The sequence below is a fragment of the Mesocricetus auratus genome, unplaced genomic scaffold, assembly GCF_017639785.1.
Source record: "Mesocricetus auratus isolate SY011 unplaced genomic scaffold, BCM_Maur_2.0 Super-Scaffold_6730, whole genome shotgun sequence".
Classification (NCBI taxonomy): Eukaryota; Metazoa; Chordata; class Mammalia; order Rodentia; family Cricetidae; genus Mesocricetus; species Mesocricetus auratus.
In genome coordinates, this window is record NW_024429184.1 from 11,328,533 (window position 1) to 11,352,252 (window position 23,720).

The 23,720-nt window shown below is 42.0% G+C and overlaps 1 protein-coding gene across 1 annotated transcript in view; it reads left to right on the plus strand.

Annotated features, from left to right (window-relative positions):
* Erp44 (endoplasmic reticulum protein 44) overlaps positions 1-17,249 on the plus strand; it is a 77,812-nt gene extending 60,563 nt beyond the window's left edge. Inside the window, exons 9-12 of the mRNA XM_005078722.4 lie at positions 4,012-4,123; positions 5,023-5,164; positions 14,576-14,678; positions 16,911-17,249. Coding sequence (XP_005078779.1) covers positions 4,012-4,123; positions 5,023-5,164; positions 14,576-14,678; positions 16,911-17,012 — 459 coding nt within the window. The 3' untranslated portion in view covers positions 17,013-17,249. The remainder of the gene's footprint in view (positions 1-4,011; positions 4,124-5,022; positions 5,165-14,575; positions 14,679-16,910) is intronic.
* The last annotated feature ends 6,471 nt before the right edge of the window (positions 17,250-23,720 follow it).

Genomic DNA, 23,720 nt, shown 5'->3' on the forward strand with positions numbered 1-23,720 from the left:
AAGTAACTGATGTGCTTTTGATACCCACTGCTGGGAAAAGATCCCTGTCTAAATGGATTTCCTTTAGAATGGCAGATCTTAGTTACCGTGGGCAGTCCTGTGCCATTAAAGGTTTTTCTAGTTCCTCTCATTTTAAACGAATACCAAGAAACAATTGAAGAGTTACTCTGAAATCTTTTTCATTTTGTTCCTGTCTTTAACTTTGAGGAAGAGGGCAGATTGGGCTGTAATAATAGCTCACCTGATAAGTGGATGTCTAGCCTTTGTGTGTGTTTAGCATACTTACTTTTCTTTATTGCCGTAGCTGAAAAACTCAAGAAGATTTGACCGCTGGTATATGATACACGTGCTTTAGAAAAGTTTCAGAAACAAAATTTAAAATTTCAGACCTGGAAAGTCTTACTTAAACATCCCCCCCCCCCCATAGAAGTTGCTACATTTAGGAATTCTCTTTTGTTTTTGTTTTTCATTTCTTCCGTGGACTCACTGTATGTGGTGGGAGAAGGACTTGCGAGCTGGTCCTCTTGTACTGTTTGGAGGCGGGTTCTCTTGTTTGCACCTGAACCGTGCACTACAGGCTTTTGGCTGTGAACTCCTGAAGATTCTCGGGCCTCCTCCTCCCATCTCCCCAGGAGAGGGGTACAGATGTGTGCTGCTGCATCTGATTGTTTATTCTAATGCTAGGGATCCCACATGGGTCATCAGGGTCACACAGCAAGCACTTTTACCCACCAAGCCGTCTCCACAGCCCCACGTTTAATGAGTCTTAAGATGTAGTGTATGACGTACATATCTGGTACATGTGTAAGCGTGCGATAGACTGCCCTTATTCTATGTCCACAGCCCCACGTTTAATAAGTCTTAAGATGTAGTGTATGACGTACATATCTGGTACATGTGTAAGCGTGCGATAGACTGCCCTTATTCTATGTCCACAGCCCATGTTTAATAAGTCTTAAGATGTAGTGTATGACGTACATATCTGGTACATGTGTAAGCATGCGATAGACTGCCCTTATTCTATGTCCACAGCCCCACGTTTAATAAGTCTTAAGATGTAGTGTATGACGTACATATCTGGTACATGTGTAAGCGTGCGATAGACTGCCCTTATTCTAGCTTTTGTACTTTAACTTATGTTTTAGTTCACGGGTGTTTTGAAACCCACTTACGTTCTTGTCCTGAAATCATTTAGAAAAGTTATTTCAGGAAGTTGAGTTCAACATGTTTAGAAAAAGTAGAAAGTTGTCCAAATTCCTCAGACAAACCTAAATCCATGGATTCCACTCCATCCATTCACCAAGAAAACCCTTGACAGCTGGACCTGCATGGAGTGGTTATATTTCAAGGTTTTTCACAGGGGTTACAATATGACAGTCCCCACCCTACCAGGCACAGGATAACAGTAGGGACATAGACAGCAGCACCCCAGTTCTCATCTCTTCAGCCTGAGCCGCCACATGCTATCAGTCTTCTAACTTGCCTCTGGGCCCTAAGCCAGGGCTGGGGCAGAGAAACAGGGACAACCAAATGGGTTACATTGCCACCTGAGAGACCTCAGAGGGGAAGGACCCAGCCTTAGTTTCCCTCTTCCCAAGTGCAAAATGTGTAAACAGTAAAAGGAAAATAAAAGTGCAGTCTTAAGTGGATCCTCTCCTGCCCTCCCCCCCCCCCCAGTGTTTAAAGGGGTAGACAGTGTAGAGACAAGCCTGGCTTTTTTTCTATTGCCTAGTTGCTTGCTGAACATAAAGAATGGTGTGAAGCAAGAAGGGACCAGTTTCCTTTCCTCGTAGCTCTAGGATGTTACTTGGAATCATTCATTTCCACAGCTGCCAAAGTCCCTAGAACTTACTCGGTAGTTGGTTGGGGGGGGGGGCTTCATTCTCAAGCCTGACTTAAGGCTAAGAAAGCTCCATCTATCTTTTGATTATGTGGCGCATATATATTATTTATATAAATATTTCTCTATGTACAAGGAAAAAAAAGATGTAGTGTATGTTGTAATCAACCACCCATGCATCACTTAACTGTAGGGAAGTGTTTGTTTCTCTTGAATGAGGTTCTCTTAGAATCTTTCTGAATACTTTTATGTATGCTTGGTAAAGAATGTGTTGTGTGGACACAGACGGAAGCCTGGGAAGCATCAGTTACTAGCTACTGCAGACGGTTTCCCCAGGCGAAGTTGCTACAGTTCAGCTCTGCTCCCAGGAGAGTGGAGAACACTCTGCCAAGGGAAGGTTTCCCTGGCAAAAGTGTTAGAGCCCCGCTCGATCCGCCCTGCCCAGGGTTGCTTCCCCTCTGCCACAAAATAAGATCTTCACCAGGTGGTGGTAGTGCACGCCTTTAATCCCAGCACTCAGAGACAGGCGGATCTCTGTGAGTTTGAGACCAGCCTGGTCTACAAGAGCTAGTTCCAGGACAGCCTCCAAAGCCACAGAGAAACCCTGTCTCGAAAAACCAAAAAAAAGATCTTCACCCAAAGCTCGTTGAAGGGGTTTATTAGAAGGAGGCAGCTGGACCAACCAAGCTGAACATACACAGGGATTATACAGGGAATTTTTTCCAGGGTAGGGGATTGGTCAGATTTCAATGCTGAGCTCAGATTGGGTAGAGCTCCTGCTCAAGGATTGGTTAGTTTTCTGCACAGGGTTAGGGTCAGATTTGGCTCTGGTTTCAGGGCCAAAGTGTATTTCTTTCTCTGGTCCTTTTTAGCCTTTTGGCTCCAATTTTAGGGCCATGGTGTATTTCTTTCACTGGCTCTAATTCCAGGGACAAAGTGTGTTTCTTTTCTTTTCTTTTTTTTTTTCTTTTTGGTTTTTCGAGACAGGGTTTCTCTGTGGCTTTGGAGGCTGTCCTGGAACTAGCTCTTGTCTCGAACTCACAGAGATCCGCCTGCCTCTGCCTCCCGAGTGCTGGGTTAATGCCTTTAATAGGCATGAGCCACCAATGCCCGGCTCAAAGTGTGTTTCTTTGGCTCTGCCCAGAGTGTGTTTCTTTGACTGGTCCTTTTTCCCTACAAGGGGGACCTTTCTGGACTTTCTCATCCAAATAAGATGTCATTTGTTAAGATTAGATGACTCAAATCTACTGTGTCATGTTTCTTACACTCTCAAATAACAGGAAAATAATTTTTTTTGTTTTGTTTTTCAAGACAGGGTTTCTCTGTGGCTTTGGAGGCTGTCCTGGAACTAGCTCTTGTAGACCAGGCTGGCCTCGAACTCACAGAGATCCGCCTGCCTCTGCCTCCCAAGTGCTGGGATTAAAGGCGTGCGCCACCACCGCCCGGCCAGGAAAATAAATTTTAATAGCACTTTGTCATTTCAAGGTACATGGTATGTGCGCATATTGAAAGACACATGCAAGGCAGCTAGCTGTTTATTAGTAATTGTTGATAAACGTTGACTGGAAATGACTGTAATGTGGAGCTTTGTCTTCTGTCCCTAAAACACTTTCCACCTTTGCCTCACGTGGTGGAATGTTTTTACACTTTACACTAAGCATAGATTTATGAATCAAAATTTATTTATTGCTTCAAGAGGCTGTCCCTGTAGTCATATATACAGTACTGGATAGCAACTGTTGTTCTCAGCCTTCGTAATGCTGTGACCCTTTAATACAGTTCTTCATGTTGTGGTGATCCCAACCATGAAATCGTTTCATTGATACTTGATAACTATAATTTTGCTACTGTTATAAATCTTGTAAATATCTGATGTGTGTCCTCTGTGGGGGTTGCAATCTGCAGGTTGAGAACCACTGGGCTAACAGATTGGACAAGGTTCTTTCAGGTGAATCCATGTCTGTATCAGAGTAGGGCATGTATGTTTCGTAAGTGCTTATACCTAAGATGCAAATGGTCAAGTCTCATTGTTTTTCACACCAAATAGACCCTTTTTTCCTGATTACTTGCAACTGTTAGTTATGTGGATTGAGTCCACACTTGTTCCCCTTTGGAGACAGCTAAACTGAATGGAGAGACCACTGATTTTCTCCGGGAATTTCTTTTTGCAGGAATTGACAGAAGAAGGACTGCCTTTTCTCATACTCTTCCACATGAAAGAAGATACAGAAAGTTTAGAAATATTCCAGAATGAAGTAGCCCGGCAGTTAATAAGTGAAAAAGGTAGACTGTTTGAGGTGTATTTTCATCTTTTTTCTCTGTCTTTCTCTTATTTCTCTGTTACATATTTAGTCTAAACACATTTAGGCTAAAAGTTTAACAAGTTACTTAACACGTGGGTTTAGATAGAAGGGCAGGGAGCAGTGGAGTTGAGGTGTGAAGCGGGTTCTCTGTGTGTTTGCGTGTGTGTCCTGTACTGTGACTGCTTGACATAGGGACAAACAGATAGCAGGAAAGTGGCATCTTAGGTGGGTAGTATTGTTTGGGGAACCTTTTTCCGGTACCTAAGTGCTTCTCTGACACATTTCCAAGGACATTTGCAGAGACATTGCTAAGAGATGGTACACTCTGATCCACATTTATTTCTGTATGGAAGTTGGACAGCTGTCTGCATTTCTCCATGGTATTTTAGCAGAATTGGGGATATCAAACAGCTTCTTTGTACTGAGGATAGAAGGTCAAACAATGTAAGCTAATGGCATGGTAAAGAGCTGCTTATTTTAATCATTTAGTAATCATCATTCTGGGTTTGGATTAGACTTTAAAATAGCCATTAGGCCACAAGGGTCATGAAGACAGTCCCAAGGGAACAGTGTGTATGTTAGACTCAGGGACTTGCTATCAGAATCTGGGAACCTACACAGTAGATGACTGCCAATTGAAGAAATAAATTCACAATAGCATTTAAATTTGAGTTTTCTTATAATTTCTAAGGGATTAGAGTCTGTCCTGAGAACTAAAAGAATTTTCTTCTTTTAAATACTCTGTTTAGGTTTAGTTTTTCTGATCTATATTAATTTCAAGAATGATGGTGTTGTTTATTATGCTGATTTTGAGAGTTCATAATTAGAGAATACAGTTAAAATTCTAATGTGGTTCTTAAAATTCTGTTTCTTTCAAAGGTACAATCAATTTCTTACATGCAGACTGTGACAAATTTAGACATCCTCTTCTGCATATTCAGAAAACCCCAGCCGATTGTCCTGTCATAGCGATTGACAGTTTTAGGCATATGTACGTGTTTGGAGACTTTAAGGATGTATTGTGAGTATCTCTTTTTGTTCTGTTTAACATTACTGATATGTCCCACAAAGCTGAATATAAAACAATTACTAGGCTATTATACATAACTGTATATTGTGAAAGTAATACTCAGGAGTGGATGTCAGAAGTTAGTGGTGCCCCATACTTTCAGTGTGTGTGTGTAATCACTGATAATTACAAATGGAGGTGACTGGGAACTAATCTCTGAAAGATTGTGTACTGTGGGAAATTAGCTTTACTCTGAGGTCCGTCTTTGCCAAATCAAGGAAAATATATATCCTAGGCCAGGCAGAAGCATTGCTGGTATTGTTTGTTTGCTCATGATTGCATGTTGTAAGAACATTAAGAGTATGTATATACTTGATGGGTGGTGGTGGCACACACCTTTAATCCCAGCACTTGGGAGATAGAGGCAGGCGGATCTCTGTGGGTTCGAGGCCAGCCTGGTCTATAGAGTGAGTTCCAGGAACAGGCTTCAAAGCTGGAATTGCTGCAACCAGAAATTCCTAATGGCATGTAAATAGAACCTTTGCAAAGACAGGCACTAATAAACATGGAAGCCCTGTGACTACTATAGAGACTGAAATCTTACTAGCTTCAGGATGTGAAGTACAGTGAGTAAAAGTGTGGAGAATTAATATATGAAAATTGTAAGCAGTACAATTTAAGTGATTCACAAATATTTCCTGAACAATTCATTTAAATTTTCTAAGTCTCAAAATATTATCCTTCATAGAGGGTAAGTTGAAGCTTCCCTGCAGAATAAGTAACCCACATACTTGGAATATTTCACTAGAAATGTGAGTTTTCAGAAGAACCCCAGTTCTGAAACTCGTGTCTATCAAGTTCTTCCTTGAGCTGGTCACTGAACGTCATCTGTTCCTTTGCCATGTATAAAGTAGGGTTGATAGTAACACCTGCCTAATGAGAACTTTATGAAAATGAGTGCGACATGATCATTGGCTGTGCTATAAGCCATAAAGTTGTATCAAGTCCCAGTGGTTGGTTCTATTATAAATAATAAAGTATGCCAAATTTTTAATTTTACTTACACAAAGACTATCATTTAACCTATTCATTCATCTGGTTTTTGTAGATCCTCTAAATGATAGCCATTATACTAGGTATCCAGTATGTAAAATCTACTGTGACTGCATCTTCTGAGCCTGAAACTGGCCCAGTGCTGAGCTGTAGTGGTGGGACTTTTGCCTGTTAGGATGGTGTGGAGTTTAGGTCTGTGGATGCTGGCCTATTGCCTGAACCCAATGAACTGGTTTGGAACCTGGAGTCTTGACTGGAGGTTGAGGAGTATGCGGGTGTTGACTAGATCTTAGGCTTATAAAGTAGCCTGAGCTCTAAGTTAGTGGAGGAAATAATTAAAACCAGAGCAGATGAGGCGGAGAGATGCCTCTGGAGGATGCCTGGGTTTGATTCTCAGCATCCAAATGGTGGCTCACAACTATCTAACTCCAGTGGGGCTAACGCTTGCTTCTGGCTTTCTGTGATACACAGACACACGTGCAGGCAAAACGCTTAAAGACATAAAATCTGTTTTCTTTTTATTATTTTTAAAACAGTTTTATTTTGCATACCAATCCCAGTTCCCTCTCCCTCCTGTCCTCCCATTCCCCCACTTTTCCCGTACCGCACCCCCATCCACTCCTCAGAGAGGGTTAGGCCTCCCATGGTGAGGCAACAAAGTCTTGAAGCAGGACTGAGCAAGGTATCTCTGCATGGGGAATCAGCTCCAAAAAGCCAGTGCATGCACTAGGGATAGACACTGCTCGTCACCCCACACACTGCTGAAGCCACCCAACAGTCACCCACATTAGAGGGCCTAGTTCAGTCTTATGCAGGTTTCCCAGCTGTCATTCTGGAGTCAGTGAGCATCAAAATGCTTGGGTCAGCTGTTTTTGTAGGTTTCCACATCATGGTCTTGACCTCTTTGCTTAATGTTATTGCTCCTCCCTCTCTACGTCTGGACTCCTGCAGCAATTCAATCCCAAATAAACACACAGAGGCTTATATTAATTATAAATTGTTTGGCCTGTTGCTCAGTCTTATTACTAAGTAGCTCTTACAACTTAAATATATGAGTCTATGGGGGCCATTCTTACTCAAACCACCACAGGTAATAACTGTCTTTAGCATTTTAGCATTGAAATGCTTCCTGACCAGTGTGTCATTTTTATGAAGTTCATCAGCACCTTTCAGCTTCTAGTTGTGGACAGATCTGACAGCGTCTGTGTGTGTGTGTGTGTGTGTGTGTGTGTGTGTGTGTGTGTGTGTGTGTGTGTACTTTTGACCTCTTTTTAATGAGAAACTCACAGTCTTAACTACAAAGTCTTAAATTCTTGGAATTTTTAAAAATTAAATTCCTGGGGATAGCGTGTTAATATGTGTAGAAGTACTCTAAAGGACTCCAACTTGCTTAAGTTGTGTTCTACATTTCTGAAGTGATCTCATCTTGGAGTCTGAGCTCTGGAGAACCTGAACAAGCACTAGCAATCGTTCCCTTTAAAAATAGATGATTTATTTTGTTTTTATTCATGTGTGTGCCATGTATGTAAGAGTTAGTTACAGGTGGGTATGAGCTATGGGACTCTAACTCAAGTCTACTTGAGCAGCAAGAACTCTTAATTGTTAGCCGTCTCTCTAGTCCTGTGATCATGCTCCTTATCACTTTGCCCAGGCTTTCCCCCAGCTGTAGCCTTGTAACCAGCTAGTGGCAGGCTGCACCCTGGGGAAAGAAAGATGAAAGGAATTCTGAGCCAATAGGAGTCTGGCCATTGAGAAATGATCCTCTCTGTGCTGTAACCAGCACGCCATAGGCAGGCGGATCTCTGAATTTGAGGCCAGCCTGGTCTACAGAGTGAGTTCTAGGACAGCCAGGGCTGTTACACAGAGAAACCCTATTCCAAAAACAAACAAAAAATACTGCATTTGAAGATCTTTGAAATAATTCACTTCTTTAATTTCTCCATTAGGTGTGCAATTTCCCCTTCCCGATAACAGCTTTTTTAACTGGGAGGTTGTGCATGCTGTGAGAGCTAAGTGCTGAGCCTATGTGATGCTAATGTCTTTAAAAACCAATAAAGCATGCAGCAAGGTGAATCTGACACATTTAATGGCCTGCATAATTGTTATTGAAATGATAAGCAGTTCCCATAAATTACCATCATTACTATTACTTAATAACTCAGCATTTCTGGAGTCATCTGGTGGAAGTGTGATTGTTGTAAGAGAAGAGAAACCTGTGCCTGCCAGAGGTGGACATTAGAAGGTGGAGACTGCCAGTCAAATAGTTACCTTCCTTTCAGAGGAATCGGGACTCCTTGAAGTAAAATGACTTGCTAGGCCACACAGGTAGCCAGTGGCAAAACTCGGATTCATGTCAAAATTATTGGATCCTAAAGTCCCAGCTCTCAGTACCATATACAAACAGACATTCCCAGTAGCTGTAAACAGTGGAAACACTAGTATTTGAAGAGCAAGTACTTTCCAATGACAAAATTAGATCCCAGCTCCTGTGAGCCTTGGCTTTTTGTGTTGTTTGCTTAGGTTGGTTTCTTGTCAGTTTAAAAGGAATAGATTTTATATGGAGATGGAAGAGTGGGGGTAATTTCAAGACCCAGGAAATATTATAGTCTGAGAAAAGTCATATAAAACTGTTAAAGGACTGTGAAGAAAACGTAAGTGTCTTTGGGCTGGAGAAATGGTTCAGTGCTTAAGAGCACTTGCTGCTTTTTCTTCCAGAGAACCTGAGTTTGAGTCTCAGCACCCATGACAGTTGGCTCTGAACTGCCTGTAACCCCAGCTTCTGCCTCTGTGGGCACCTGCACACACATGTACTTATGTAAATACATGTAGAAAAGTGGTCGTCTTTCAAACTGTAGTTAGTGAATATTTTTCTAAGTTGTCCGAGGTTTCAGGTGACAAGGAGGAAAACAGCAGCTAGACAGATTACAGGACATTCCTTGCAAACTTTTGTTACTTACTGTCATATACGCCCCAAATGGAGTAGATCAATCTGATGATGATTAAGTCCCAAGTCTGGGCACCAGATCACTAAGACTTAGTGTTGTAATTCCTTAAACTCAGGTGTCTCTCTTTTTGTCAGGGAGGAGAGGTTCAAGCAGATTATCTCATGAAGCAATATAAAAGAAGGCCATGAAGGAGGCTGCCCACTGATACATAGCTGTCTAGTATTGTTTGAAACAGTTTTTACTCTTCTGGCTTTTTGCTCTTTTTTGAGGAATTTGCCACCCAGCTCCCGTGTAGATCACACACAGTCTTACCATTACTTATGAATGCACCACCTTAGCTTGGCTTCTTTTCTCTCAAGCTTTACTTAAGTTATCCCTCTACCTTTTCTCTCTGGGCCTTTATCTTTCTTACTTCTGTACTTCTTACTTTCCTTCTTACTCTGTGGCTGGCTGGGTGGCTGTTCCCTGACTCCTCCTCTCTTTGTTCTCCTCTTGCTCTTTCTCCTCCTTGTTTCTCCTTCTGTCTGTTCTCTCTGCCTGCCTGCCCCACCTCTCCTTGATCCTGCCCCTCTATTGGTTGTTTCATCTCTTTATTAGGACTACCAGGTGTTTTAGACAGGCACAGTAACACAGCTTCACAGAGTTAAACAAACGCAGTATAAAATACACACAACTTAAAATAATCTACAGTCTAGAGCTGTTCTCTTAGCCAATAAGCCATCTCCTAATCTTAGAAAGTGTAAGCTAGAACAGCATTGCAGTTCAAAGAATTCAGAAAGATATCCAGAAGGAAATATTGCCAGGTTACCACTAAAGTGAGCCTAGGCTTGCTGTGTGCTGAGCAAATGCTGCCTTTCTCCTTTCTTAATTTTGAGGGAGGGTCCTGTTGTCCAATGTTGGCTAGAACTTATGGTTCTCCTGCCTGGGAGTACAGGCATGTTGCACCACGCCCAGTCTGATAGAATTTCTTAAAAGGCACATTTTGTTTATCCTATGCTAATGTGGGAATATTAAACTACACAACATAGGGATGTCCTATGATAATTTATTGAGAGAGAAATCACTTACGTGAGAAGCCAAGAAAGTCGAGAACCAAAGGTCTGCATGCTGCTCTTCAGTCCACAACCAGAATCCAAAGAGAAAGAGTCTCCTCCCCTAGCTCTTTTTATCCTCTGTACATCTATGTACCTGTGAACACACCCGCAGGGGCATGCTCAGCATTGTGGGTAGGTAAGATCTCTCCCTATACTATACTGTTTGTATTATTTTCCCATGTTACCAAGTTGGCTGGTGTCTTAGCTAGGGTTTCTATTGCTGTGAAGAGACACCATGACCATGGCAACTCTTTAAAGGAAAACATTTAACTGGGTTTAGTCCATGATCATAATGGCAGTGACCAGGGAGACATGGTGCTGGAAAAGGTGGTGAGAGCTCTGCATCGTGATCTGTAGGCTGCAGAAACAACTGGGCATATCTTAAGCATGGGAGACCGCAAAGGCCACCAACCCCCACAGTGACACACTTCCTCCAACAAGGCCACCCCTCCTAATAGCACCACTCCCTATGGGGGCCATTTTTTTCCAGACTACCGCAGCTGAGCCAACTGAACATCTTCATACCAAGAAGGAATGCCTCTCTCATGGAAAATTAACTTAGAATTCATCATAGATCTAAGTAGAAAACAAGAAGCAAGAAAATCCTTAACAGTTACGGGAGACAAGGTTCTGAGAGCATCAAAAACACTTAAAAAATAGATTGGTTTTCATCATGTTTTAAACCTTTGTTCTGTGAATGATAGTGTTAAAGCATAATGAGCCAGATACAGAGATGGCAAGTTAGCACATGAGCAAGCTGATCAGGGTCATGACTTAGTCAAGAAATGCAAGTTAGCATCCCAGTAAGATGCTGGTCCATGTCCCTCCGCTGCCGGAGGTGAACTGGCAACAGTGCCCTGCCTCAGGTGCATGTAGATCAGCCATAGCCTCAGTGGCACACTGGTGCTGTTGACAGTTTCTGTGTAAGTTAAGCATGGATGTAGCATCTGACCCAGTGTCTGTCCTAGAAAATAAAGTTCCAACACAAGTCTGTGCACATGTTTGTCATAGTATTGTTTCTGATCACCAAAATCCTGATAGAATCCAGATGTCCTCAACGAAATAAATGAATAAACTTTTATATTCCTCAGTGGAATAACATTTGGCAATGAATAGACTACATATAAGGTAAGTGAATGTCAAATGTATATTAAGATGAAAAGCCATTCTTGTGAGGACATGTTATTAGTGTGTGTATAGATAGGATCAGAAAACGTGAGTGGTTGCCAGGGATTAGGAGGAAAGGAAGGCCCACGTGCAGAGAGATGCTTTGCAGTGGTGAGAGGTGCTATGCATTTGTTAAAACCTAGAGAATTTAGCCAGGCAGGCAGGGGTGGCGCACACCTTTAATCCCAGCTCTCAGGAAGTGGAGGCAGGTGGAGCGCTAAGTTTGAGGCCAGCCTGGTCTACAGAGTGAGTTCCAGGGCAACCGGGACTACACAGAGATAAAACAAAACAGAAGAACAAACTTAAAGAACTTAAGCTGTGTGCCATGGTTCAGCAGTAAGTCAGCATTTGCTAGTAGGCAGAGACACAGACCTGTGAATTTAAGACCAGCCCAGATACATGCTGAGACAGCCTCAAAAACAGCAACACAAGTTACAGAATTTAAGTTTTTAAAGGAATTATCTACTAATGTGCCTGTCTTTGAAAATAATAGACATAGTTCCTACCGTGTGACCTTGCCAGAGGGTGGTTACATTAGTTTTTGTATGTATATGCTTCACTGTGTCTAAAAATAAATGATTGTAAACAAGAAGCTGAGAGGGCGAAAGACTTAGTGCTCCACACTTGCTGTTGCAATTAGGAGATTATAACCTGAGATGAAATAGGGTTTGTTTATAGTGCCAGTCTTCTTGCACGCGTCTGCTCTAACCGTTTAGTGCTCACTCACTCTCTCTCTTCCTAGTAACAACTCACTCTCTTCCTAGTAACAACTCACTCTCTTCCTAGTAACAACTCACTCTCTTCCTAGTAACAACTCTCTCTCTTCCTAGTAACAACTCACTCTCTTCCTAGTAACAACTCACTCTCTTCCTAGTAACAGCTCACTCTCTTCCTAGTAACAGCTCACTCTCTTCCTAGTAACAACTCTCTCTCTTCCTAGTAACAACTCTCTCTCTTCCTAGTAACAACTCACTCTCTTCCTAGTAACAACTCACTCTCTTCCTAGTAACAGCTCACTCTCTTCCTAGTAACAGCTCACTCTCTTCCTAGTAACAACTCTCTCTCTTCCTAGTAACAGCTCACTCTCTTCCTAGTAACAGCTCACTCTCTTCCTAGTAACAGCTCACTCTCTTCCTAGTAACAACTCTCTCTCTTCCTAGTAACAGCTCACTCTCTTCCTAGTAACAGCTCACTCTCTTCCTAGTAACAACTCACTCTCTTCCTAGTAACAGCTCACTCTCTTCCTAGTAACAACTCACTCTCTTCCTAGTAACAACTCACTCTCTTCCTAGTAACAACTCAGTCTCTTCCTAATAACAACTCTCTGTCTTCCCAGTAACACCCGCCGCTTCCTGAGCACACGTCAGACTTCCTCCGCAGTCTCCCTGCTTCACAGTGTCGTCCGAGTCTGCCCTCCTCCCTGGCCGTTGCTCTTCGTTCACAATTCTTTCTTTCCTTTGTCTCATGACAAGGGGGAAAATCCTGGGCAGAGACAAGTCTGTCTTGAATATTCTCAATTTGCCACATTTAGGATTTACTCATTTATAAGGTCTTCCCTGACTAGCAGTATTCTGATGGCCTTAGCAGCTTGTAAACAAACCAGCAGTATTATGTCAGGTGTGACAGAACATTCAGAGTCTGTGGCTTGAATTTTATACTTTAGCACGTTGCTGTGGTGAACAGAAGGTGATGTCAGAAGCAATGTAAATTGATCTCCTCTCTGTTTATCTCTGGTGTGTGTGCAATTACTTTGCGCCAGAGAACCTTTGCAAGGCATTCTGTCAATACTGCTACCTGACAGTCATTTGTATTTGTAAACTGTGCATTTGGCACCTGCTGGTCTCTATTGCATTGAAGCTAGTGGGAGCCAGCAGGTGTACAATGAAGTTATTGGTTGGTACAGCTCAGTGGGAGTTATCGAAAGAAAAAAAATAACCAAAACAGCACTTCGGACCTCAGGATAAAATTTAAAAAGAAAAGATAGAAACTGGTAATGTTAACACAGAGTAGCTATTCTTTGCTATGAAAACAAAACAAAAATATTAAAAAGTCAGTTTGTTGTACCCAAGGAACCGAAGTATGTATGGAAGTATATTTTAGTTTTGTAATAAATAGAAAAAACAATTGTTTCTAGTTAAAGCATAGAATGAGTCTTCTGAAACAGAAGTCTCCGTGAAAGGCAGGGAGTTCATGTGCACAGAGGAATAAATTAAGCAGTGAAAGGAAAACACTCAATTTCTCCAGAAATGTAAATTAAAACTCTTATCTGTGACTTATCAAATTAGCAATCAACTTTAGTTTTAAAAAATCATGTGGGCAAAGACATTAGAATGCAAATCAATGAATAGCAAAAATGGATTGGCCTTCTAGGTATCATTTGTGTCTACTTTATTGGGTACAAGTCAAAGAAATAATTCTGAAGAAGGCCTGCTTTGTAAATCTGCTTTGTTCAGCACGGTCTGGACCACATCAAAAGAGGACTCCATCAGGGTACAGGATCCACAGGGTCATGCTGGGTTCAAATGCTGAGACACTAAGTGGTGCTCACTAGTTATAAAACAGAATACTTATAGTTTTTTTTTCCCCTTTGAATCCCAACATTTTTAGTATAGTCTTTGTAAGATAGGTTTCTTTTTATTTTATGTATATGTGTGTGCTGGCAAAAGTATATGAATTCACACACACACACACCACATAAATATCTAAAGGATGGTAAAACACATCTGGGATACAGCATCTTGATAGCTTCACCTTTGTTGAAGGTAAGTATAGAAAAATGTCTGTGCAACAAGTACAGTGATTATAACATGGGGGCTGAGGAAGCAGTTCAGCAATTAAGAGCCCTGGATGCTCTTACAGAGGACCTGGTTGGTTTCCAACACCTACCTGATGACCTCCAACCATCTGTAATTCCAGTTCAGGGAATCTGATACCTCTTACGCATCTGCAGACACTACCTACTAGTGCTAGTACATACATGTACACACTCACACAAATACATAAAATAAAACTAAAATCTTAGAGCCCCAAACTAGTCCCTAGTTGTCTGTAGTAGTATAGGACTGGTGAGGTAAAGATTTCTTTAGAGCACTACGAAGTGAATAAATTAGAGGTCAGCCAATTGTGGCAGTTGAAGCTAAATAATTATTTGCCTTTGTTTTTAGAATTCCTGGAAAACTCAAACAGTTTGTATTTGACCTGCATTCTGGAAAACTGCACAGAGAATTCCATCATGGACCTGACCCAACTGACACAGCCCCAGGAGAGGTAGGATTTACGTGTTTGCCAGGGGGAATCGTCTGTTGAGATAGCCTCAAAGGGGACCTGAGCTGGAGTTTCAGCTCCTGATACATCTGTAGAAATCCTGAACTGGCCGGGCGGTGGTGGTGCACGCCTTTAATCCCAGCACTCGGGAGGCAGAGGCAGGTGGAGCTCTGTGAGTTTGAGGCTGGGCTGGTCCGACAGCCTCCAAAACAATACAGAGAAACCCTGTCTCATAAAACCAAAAAAAAAAAAAAAAAAAAGAAATCCTGAACTGACTACAACATATTCACGTTGTATTCTTTTAAAGTTACTTTTTAAAATTTTAGGCCTCCAGAAAACTGGTAGACTGTTGTATCTAATTTCTTAGTCATCTAAACTTGGGTGGTCTAAATATGATTTCTGTGGAACATGGCTGTACAGGGTTAAATACTTTAGCTTCAGAGAGAAGTAAGAAGCAGGATGTGGGAGAGCAAACAAATCAGTGGATCCCAGTGGTTGTCCCTTCTTCCTTTTGTGTCTAGACGTGCACCCTAGACACATGGTTTGTTATTTACTCCTCCATTCTCAGAACTGTCACAGATGCTGTATCGATAATGCTCAAAACTTCGGACTCAATGCAGCTTTCCCATTTGATATTTGAATACTTAACAAAACTATTCATTAAATTTTTTATTAGTTTTAGTCACATATAAATTCTCAGTTGAAATGTTACTATATAGATTGATGAATTAGGTAGATTCTCAGAATGGATTTTAAAGTCTGGGAATTTTACTATTTCTACTTTGTAAACTTTAATACAAGTAATTTTATGTCCCTCTTTTTTGAACAAATCCTAAATTTGCATGTTGATGTGTTATTATTTATATCAGGTCTATGACCTTGAAACTAAGAGGAAGATGACTTTCACTAAACCCCTTGTTTTATATGCCAGGACTTGAGTCTACCACTTTGTCCAAAGAACTTCTTTTTGTCAAAGAATAGAAAAACTGAATGTTTCCTTACCTTATTTGGAAATCAGATTAGGTTCAAAGTCAAGACTTCTCTTGGGAAGCTGATAATATGCTTTATTTGAAAACTGGTGGTCATTAAGCTACTACTGGGGGCCGGGGATTCTGCTAGTCCAAAGATAATTATTTTCTTCAGCCCACAAAAACGTGCTCCTTACCCTGTACCAGTGTTCTCAACTTTCCTAATGCTGATGCAACCCCTTAATATAGTTCCTCAAGTTGTGTTGTGGCGGCCCTTAGCCACATTGCTACTTCACAACTGTAATCTTGCTACTGTTATGGATCATAATGTAAATATCTGATATTCAGGATGGCCTCAGGTGATCTCTGTGAAAGGGTCATTCAACCCCAAAGAGGTGGCGACCCACAGGTTGAGAACTAATGCTCTATATGCTCAGGAAAAACATCTACTTACCATACCATAGTGTCCTGATTTGTTTCCCTTTCTCCCTTAGACAGTGTTTTATTTATATTTTTGTACTAAAACCAACTGGGTACCAGGTATGGTATGTGTTTATAGTAATATAATTTTAGCTTGAGCATGTGTTTCAGCAGAAAATGCTTACTGAGGCAGTGGAGCCTGGCAGAGTCACATGGGTAGATGGGTGCGTGCTCCTCTGTGTTAGAATGGCTGCCACGCGCCCTGTGCTGGCCGCTGGAGGGACTGTCTGTGGTGAGGCTGAGCTTGCTCCTAAGACAGGGTGAAAGCAGAGTACAGACCGTGCTGCTTCTCTTGAGAGGCCGGGAGTCATTTGATCGCGTCCCTGGGTTTTGTCTACTTGGCGTGTAACTACCGCAGAGGCTTATTACAGTATTGGCTCTTTCTCCTCCTCTCAGCCAAGTTTCACTGCTTTCTGGCATCAGGATGGTTGATAAATAGCAGCTTTATTAACAGAGAAAGGATCATTGTAGGCAATCCCTCTTAGCGCCATTTGTAAAAGTGAAGGGTTGTGTGCCTCTGTGGGGTTCTCCAGGAAGTACTGGGTGTTTGGTGTTCTATCAGTAACCATGACAGGCCCTGTGGCAGCTGTGCCCTGAACGGAGGAGGGGCATTAATGCATTAATATGAGGAAACAAGATAACAGACTTACCTCTTGACTTTGGCATGCACTATTTCTCTTGTTTATTAGTAAGAAAGTAATTATGAGGTCACTGCCAATTATGTAATATAAAGTACGAAAACTCCATAAAGCATTTTGGTACGAAGATCCTTTTCTTTCTTTTGTAGCAAGACCAGGATGTAGCGAGCAGTCCTCCAGAGAGCTCCTTCCAGAAGCTGGCGCCCAGCGAGTATAGGTATACTTTATTGAGGGATCGCGATGAGCTGTAAGAACTCGAGAACACTGCAAGCCTTTCAACAGCAGCATTGGCTTATGTGGTGGAAATAGTAAACCTATATTTTCATAATTCTATGTGTATTTTTATTTTGAATAAACTGAAAGAAGTTTTGGGTTTTTAATTTTTTTTCCTCCCCCTGACTCAAATGCATTGTCATTTAATACAGCCTCTTTTTTAAAAAATCTGCTAGGGATTAAAAACAAAATAAAAACCAGAGGCCTATCTCCAATTTCAATCTGTCCTGCACAGTTTTTATAATGCAAGCAGAAGGTGGCATTGCCAGCAGCATGCCGTTAGCTCGCACTGCTATTGCAAAGGCAACAGACTCCGGCCTGGCTCCTGTGTGGTGTGCGTGTTTCTTCTCTCTCTTCTTTCCACATGACCAGTTCTACTGGTGTTTTTATCATCACAGTTCTGAAAGCGAAGGGGATATGTATTCTAGAGACTTGGGAGGGGAATAAATTGAAATTCTCACGCTGTACTGTGTTGTACTGTTTGGTTGGGCATTGCTTATGAAGATTCCATAGTGGTTCTTCTCAGATTCCTAGTGTGTAGCTGAAGCACACTCTGAAGAGGAGGAGAGCCAGAGCCAGAGCATTGGCAGAAACTGTCCTTACGAACTAACAAAGAAGAAATGGAAGTATTATTAAATTTCTATGTGTTTGTCTGAGAACTCGACATATGGATGGCATTTAAAACTTTGAATGAATTCACCCCGAAATCAGGAAAGTAGAGATATCAGCGGAGCAGGTTACTAGTGTTGATCTAGAAACTTTCAAAGCTCTTTCTGTCTGGAAATTTTCATTTTCAAAGAGAAACTGTATTTCAATTGTTGTAAGCCTCCTTTTGTCTTTTGTAGTTTTGTTATAGTTACGTAGATGAAAGAAAGCTGTTAAGGGACATAACGTTTTAAATTCTCCCATTGTCAGCTATTGTGAATCGTTAGAGGGTCTCCTCCGCCCTCTAGCCTCCCTGATTCCCAGGCCTGCAGTGTGCAGTCAGAAGGCCTCTGCCAGGCCTCAGAACTGCCAGGGAGAAAAGCAGAGGGAGAGGACCCTCCGCATTGTATCAGGAATCCCAGTGCCAGAGGTCAGACCGGCTCAGAACTGTCTTTCCTCAGGGCCTGGTGTGGTGCTATAGGCCAAGGGTCATTTATCCTTGGGATATGAGTCAGTCCCAGTTTGGGGAGATATTATTTTTAAGCTTAAAAGGTTGACATGTGCCATCTTATGTAGTATGTGATATGTGTAACATCTTCCAGTCCTTTTAAAATAAAATGAATATTTATAATGGATGTTTAATAACTGTTATTTTTAAAAATCAGCTTCTAGTTCTTAATTATGCATGACTTTGTCCATAGTTTCTGTAGTTTTATTCAGAATAATAAATATTAATGAGGTTATAAGGGGCATGTTTAGAATATTTCACCAGGTTGTGACTGGAAAACTAGGACAGAGCTTTCTAGAAGCTAGCCTTTATTCTGTCACTTTGTTGCTTTTAGTCAGTGTCTTGAGTATGATTGCAGTTGTTTTCAGTGATGAGACTGACCAGATCTGAGGGATTCAGGATGAAAACTCACAGGTGTACAGCAAGCTCACATACAAGGTCAAAACAGCACCAAAAAAGGAAAATCAGCTGTGATAAATTGTGACCCTGTAATTAGGTTTGAAAAATAATACAAGATACCGGTCAAACACTGGGCTGCAGACAGCTAGCTGAGGTTAGTTACTAGAAAACGGCCACGAGGAGCGCAGTTCCGGTGTGGCCTAAAGCAACAGCAGAGGGCTGTTTAAAGTGAACACTTGGTGTGCTATGTAGTACTCATACAGATCAGGGGTTGGGCTGAAGCCTGCCACTGCCATTGTCTTCTGGATGGTGAGGCCGTTAAGGACAGTGGTACTGAACGTTGTGTCTGTATTTGTAGTGACTCCCAGTTTTGATGTACTCATCTGCAAATGTTTATCGAAAGAATAAGAAACAAATCCTTGAGTAATTTTTATACCATGCAAAGTCCTCAGCACTCAACAGTACTTGATGCCGGTTTATAAAGAGTTCTTCACAAGTTCAAGTGTATGCATGAAGAGAATTTAGTGTAGTGTTTTAAAACGTAAGTATGGAGACTATTGTTATGACAGGCGTGGTGGCATTCAAGGCAGAGGCAGACGCATCTCTGAGTTAGAGGCCAACCTTGTCTACAGAGCGAGTTCCAGGACAGCCAGGGCTACACAGTGAAACCCCGTCTCAAAAAAACAAAGCAAGACTTTTTCTTAGAGAAAACATGGGTGACAGCACTCTAGATATTTGAAGGGTTGGCATTGTCTATCTGGATCCCAAGGGTTGGTTAGGATTGAGAAGTCATGGGGGGAGCAGATACCAATTGACAGTTACTCAGGTTTTTGGTGATGTGACATTTTAGAATTGCTTGTGGTTTGTCATTGTCAATGACCATGTGAACTATCACTGTAACAAGCTATTCCAGATTAAACCTGGCATAGATGCACTGAGTCCCAAAAATTGCATGAGAACATTATGCTGGGGCTTTAAGACATAAACCCCTGAAAAGAGGTAGGATTTGTCATGCCCATGATAACGTGAAACAGCAGGATGCACGGGGAAAGAGTACTTGGGGGAGGCTGACTCACTGGAGGCTGGGTGAAGTGAGCAATGGCTCGGGTACCAAGTATGGGCTTTACACTACACTGCAGAATGGATACGACAGAAACAAGCCTCAGACTTTACAATTCCACCTGAACAACAGTTCAGTGCTACAGAAGTTGCCTTACTGTACTCAGTCTGTCCTGAGCCTTAGGCCTCTCAGCCAGAACTAGAAAGCATGCCAGATTGCACTGAAGAATGGGTGGTTAAGAGCCAGAAGCCGGACTCTCTGCTCCTTCGCCGGGATGATGAAACAGGACATCCACTGTTCTCTGGCCTCCACGCACACGCAAGGCATGACTGTATAAGGTAGAGAATGATCGTCGGGAGTGTCTATTGGAGGGAGGGCTTACTGATGAAGTCAGTTGGTTAGGGGTCTTGTGCAAAAAGAAGGGTAGCTGGAATGATAAAAGCTCCCAAGGGACACGCAATCCAAAACTGAAATCGGAATGCTCAGAATGAACTCAAGACAAAGTGCTAATGTTGCCAAAAACCTTAAAAAAATGCATCAAGGCAAAAAGAAGGTGTAATGATTGATAATCAGGAAAACCAAAACAGTGCAATTTTATTTCTTCGGCAGATATAGTCTGCTTGGCCAAAAGTAAAATGACATAAAATTTAAGTTCACACACACAAGCAAAACACTTGCAACCTTAAATTATTTTAAGGCTTTGGCCTATACCCTGTATCACAGAGCAGTGCTCCCTATTAAGTATTGGGACTGTCTGAGAAACCCGAATACTCTGTTAACTGGATACAGTATTCCAGTTTTCAAAATGATTGTGGTTCCTGGCATTTGACTGTTGAAGTCATATGAACAAAATGAAGTGCAGTTGTTTGTGCTGGAGCGGATATAGGTAGTTCTCAGAGCTGGTAGGGGCCTGCGGAGAGCTACTCCAGGGTCACTGCTGGCCATAATGACTTATGTATTCATTAAAAGTTTGCTAGGACCTCTGCTTATCAACTTTAGCTGTGTGTGAAATTTTGTATGCATTTCCGAGTAATAAAACTATATTTGTAAAATACTTCTAATTTGAGACTTTTACTATTTTCATAAATACCGTATTATGAATGTTTTACTTGGAATCTAGGTGAGGTGTAATGTTACTTTCCAGATCATGTCACTGTGCTTTACTTGACTCAGAAGGGGGACCTGTGAGATCACGTGCAGGTAACTCAAGCCCAGCCTTCAGGTGATGCGTCCAGTGCCCTCATGAACACGGGGAGTGTAGAACTATCCTTAGACCATGGAGGACCCAGGAGTAGTGATGCTTCAAGTTTCTTCCCTGAAGTCTCACCCCCACTCCCACCCCACCCCCGACATACACACACCCCTTGTCTAGCAAAGTCCACCTGGTTTATGTGTAGCACAAGTGCCGTCTTGTCCTGGTTAGTCTGTTTGCACAAGCTAGAGTCATCTGGGAAGAGGAACTTCAGCTGAGGAAACGCTTCAATTGTAGGCAAGCCTGTGGAGCTTTCTTGATGGATTGATGTGGGAGGGTCCAGCCCACTGTAGGTGGCATCAACCTTGGGCAAGGTGGTCCTGGATTGTAGAAAGCAAGGTAGGAAGCCCTTCACTGCTTCCTATTCAATTCCCACCTCAGCTAAAACAAACTCCCCATGCTGATTTTGGTTGTGGTTATAAGAATACATCTTTGTATTCTAGCCACTTGATAAGGTAGAGGAACTCAGCGCATCTCTGATGGGAACAGAGAAGCTAAAGTACAGAACAAGCAAGCAAAGGCGTCCAGGACAATAAATTGGAATGGACTCTGAAAACAAGTCTCTGTATCTCAGTTATCTGATTTGTCAGTTGCACATATCCTACAAAGGAATCTGTCACCTTCAGTCCTACCTGCTAAGTCAGCTTTGAGCTCCAAAGGCTGCCAAAAAATAAAGGTTCACAGTGCCCACCAAGCTAGGGAAGTGTTAACTATCAGAATGGTTGCTGTCTTGGCAATGGTCTGCGGTATCAGCAATTTTCTCCTAACTCCACGTTAGGAGATATGACCCCAGTTTAGTCAACCATCTTTTAGGCAACAAGTTAGTTGACTGCTATGATAAACCATAGGTTTGCGAACTACTGTTTCCAGGTTACAGACTCAGCAATTAATAAACTGCCCTCCTCCCATTATGAATGAAGAGACAAAATAGTAAAAGGTGATTATAATTGCACATACCTGCTATGGTCTGAGCTATAGAAAACAGAGCCACCTTAGACTAGGCACAGAAAGGCCACACTTCTACCCATGGTAGGGTATTATCAGAGGTTGTGGTTCCGGTTTCTTCCCAGTACTTACTGACCCATTGTTTCTACAAACTCATCCATTTGTATCGAAGATCACCCACTAACCCTTATGTGATGGACCCTGTGTATTTTATGACAGCCGCAACAGAGGAAGTTAATGTCTCTTCTTGGTGCCCTTTGGTAAACGTAGGTAGGGATAAACTCATTTTGGAAGATGATTGTGTGTTTTCTTGCTCTAATCAGTACCCAGGAAGGAAAGCCAAACATGGCATCAATGGAGACACAGGGAAAGGAGGGCATCATAATGAGCCTGGTGTTCTGATTTAAGACAGGCCATGCCAGAAATTCCACAAGTCAAAAGAAAGTGGGCTAAGGAGACCATGGAATTCTCGGGAGAAATACAAATGACTATTTTTTTTTTAAGTCTTTAGCATTCAGCTTTCATCAGAAGAACAAAGGGCAGATGCTGGCAACGGTGTGTGGAAAGAAGAACCCTTATTAGATGTTAGTGGGGACAGTAAACTGGTGGAGCCATTCCTCCAAGAGCTAAAAGTACAACGACCATTTAGACCCGCTGTACTACTAGGTATGTGCCCAAAGGACCATGTATTGTAATTGGATACTTGGTTCTCCATGTTAGTTGCTGCTTTGTTCACTGTAGCAAGGAAATGGAATCAGCTTCGATGTCCATCAACACATGAATGGGCAATGAAAATGGGGGTACATATACACAGTGGAATTTTATTAAGCTGTAAAGAAAATGAAAAAATGAGATTCTGTACTTTGAGGAAAACGGGAGAATTTTTTATTAACTGAGGGTAACACAGTTTTGGAAGTAACAACATATTCTCTCACATGCAGATCTTAGCTTCTAGATTTTACATATGTGTATTTATGAGAGTGAATGTGGGCAGAAGCCAGGAAACTAGGAAGGGAACCATAGGGTGGTGGGGAGTGGGTGTAAAGAATCCTTAAGGGAGAGGAGTGCAGAAGGGTAATGCCAGGAGGGGAAGGGTTTACACTGGGGTGTGGGCAGGGAGATGGGAGAGAGCAGTGTGTGGGGGAATGCCAACCAGAAGCAAGTGTGTGTGGAAATGCCATAAGGAAACCTGCTACTTTGCAGGCTAAAATAAAAATGTTAAGTATGCATAACATGTTACCACCACTTGTCTAGAGGACAGAGTATATCAACTTACTCTTAAAATTCAATCATTTTCTCATCTCTGCTCATTTTAGTGTCACCCAATATTGCTTTCACTATTCTTATAAGTACACCATGCTTTCGCATTAATGCACATGGGTTTGTTGTTGAAGAGACACCATGACCACGGCGACTCTTAGAAAGGGAAACGTTTAACCGGGGCTGGCTTACAGTACAGAGGGTTAGTTACTGTTGTGGAAGAAGAATGGCAGGGTACAAGCAAACATGGTGCTGGAGAAGTAAGTAGCTGAGAGTTCTACATCGCATCAGTGAACAGCAGGGGAAGAGACACTGGGACTGGCTTGACCTTCAGAAACCTCAAACCCCACTCACCTCCAATAATGCCACTCGCTATGAGTTCATGAGGGTCGTTTTCACTCACGCCACTACACTGGAGAAAATAATAGTAAATGCTATAACTCTGGTCACTGACAGTTTGAATCAACCACCATTCTGGGCATTTAACATACATAATTATTTTAACACATGTCACCCTGTGTCATGGGCAAGGACGTATCAAAGAAATGGTCTGTAGGAATGTCTTGAGCTATTGACCTCCACCCTTCCCAGTGGCAGTAATCTTTTATGAGTGAAGA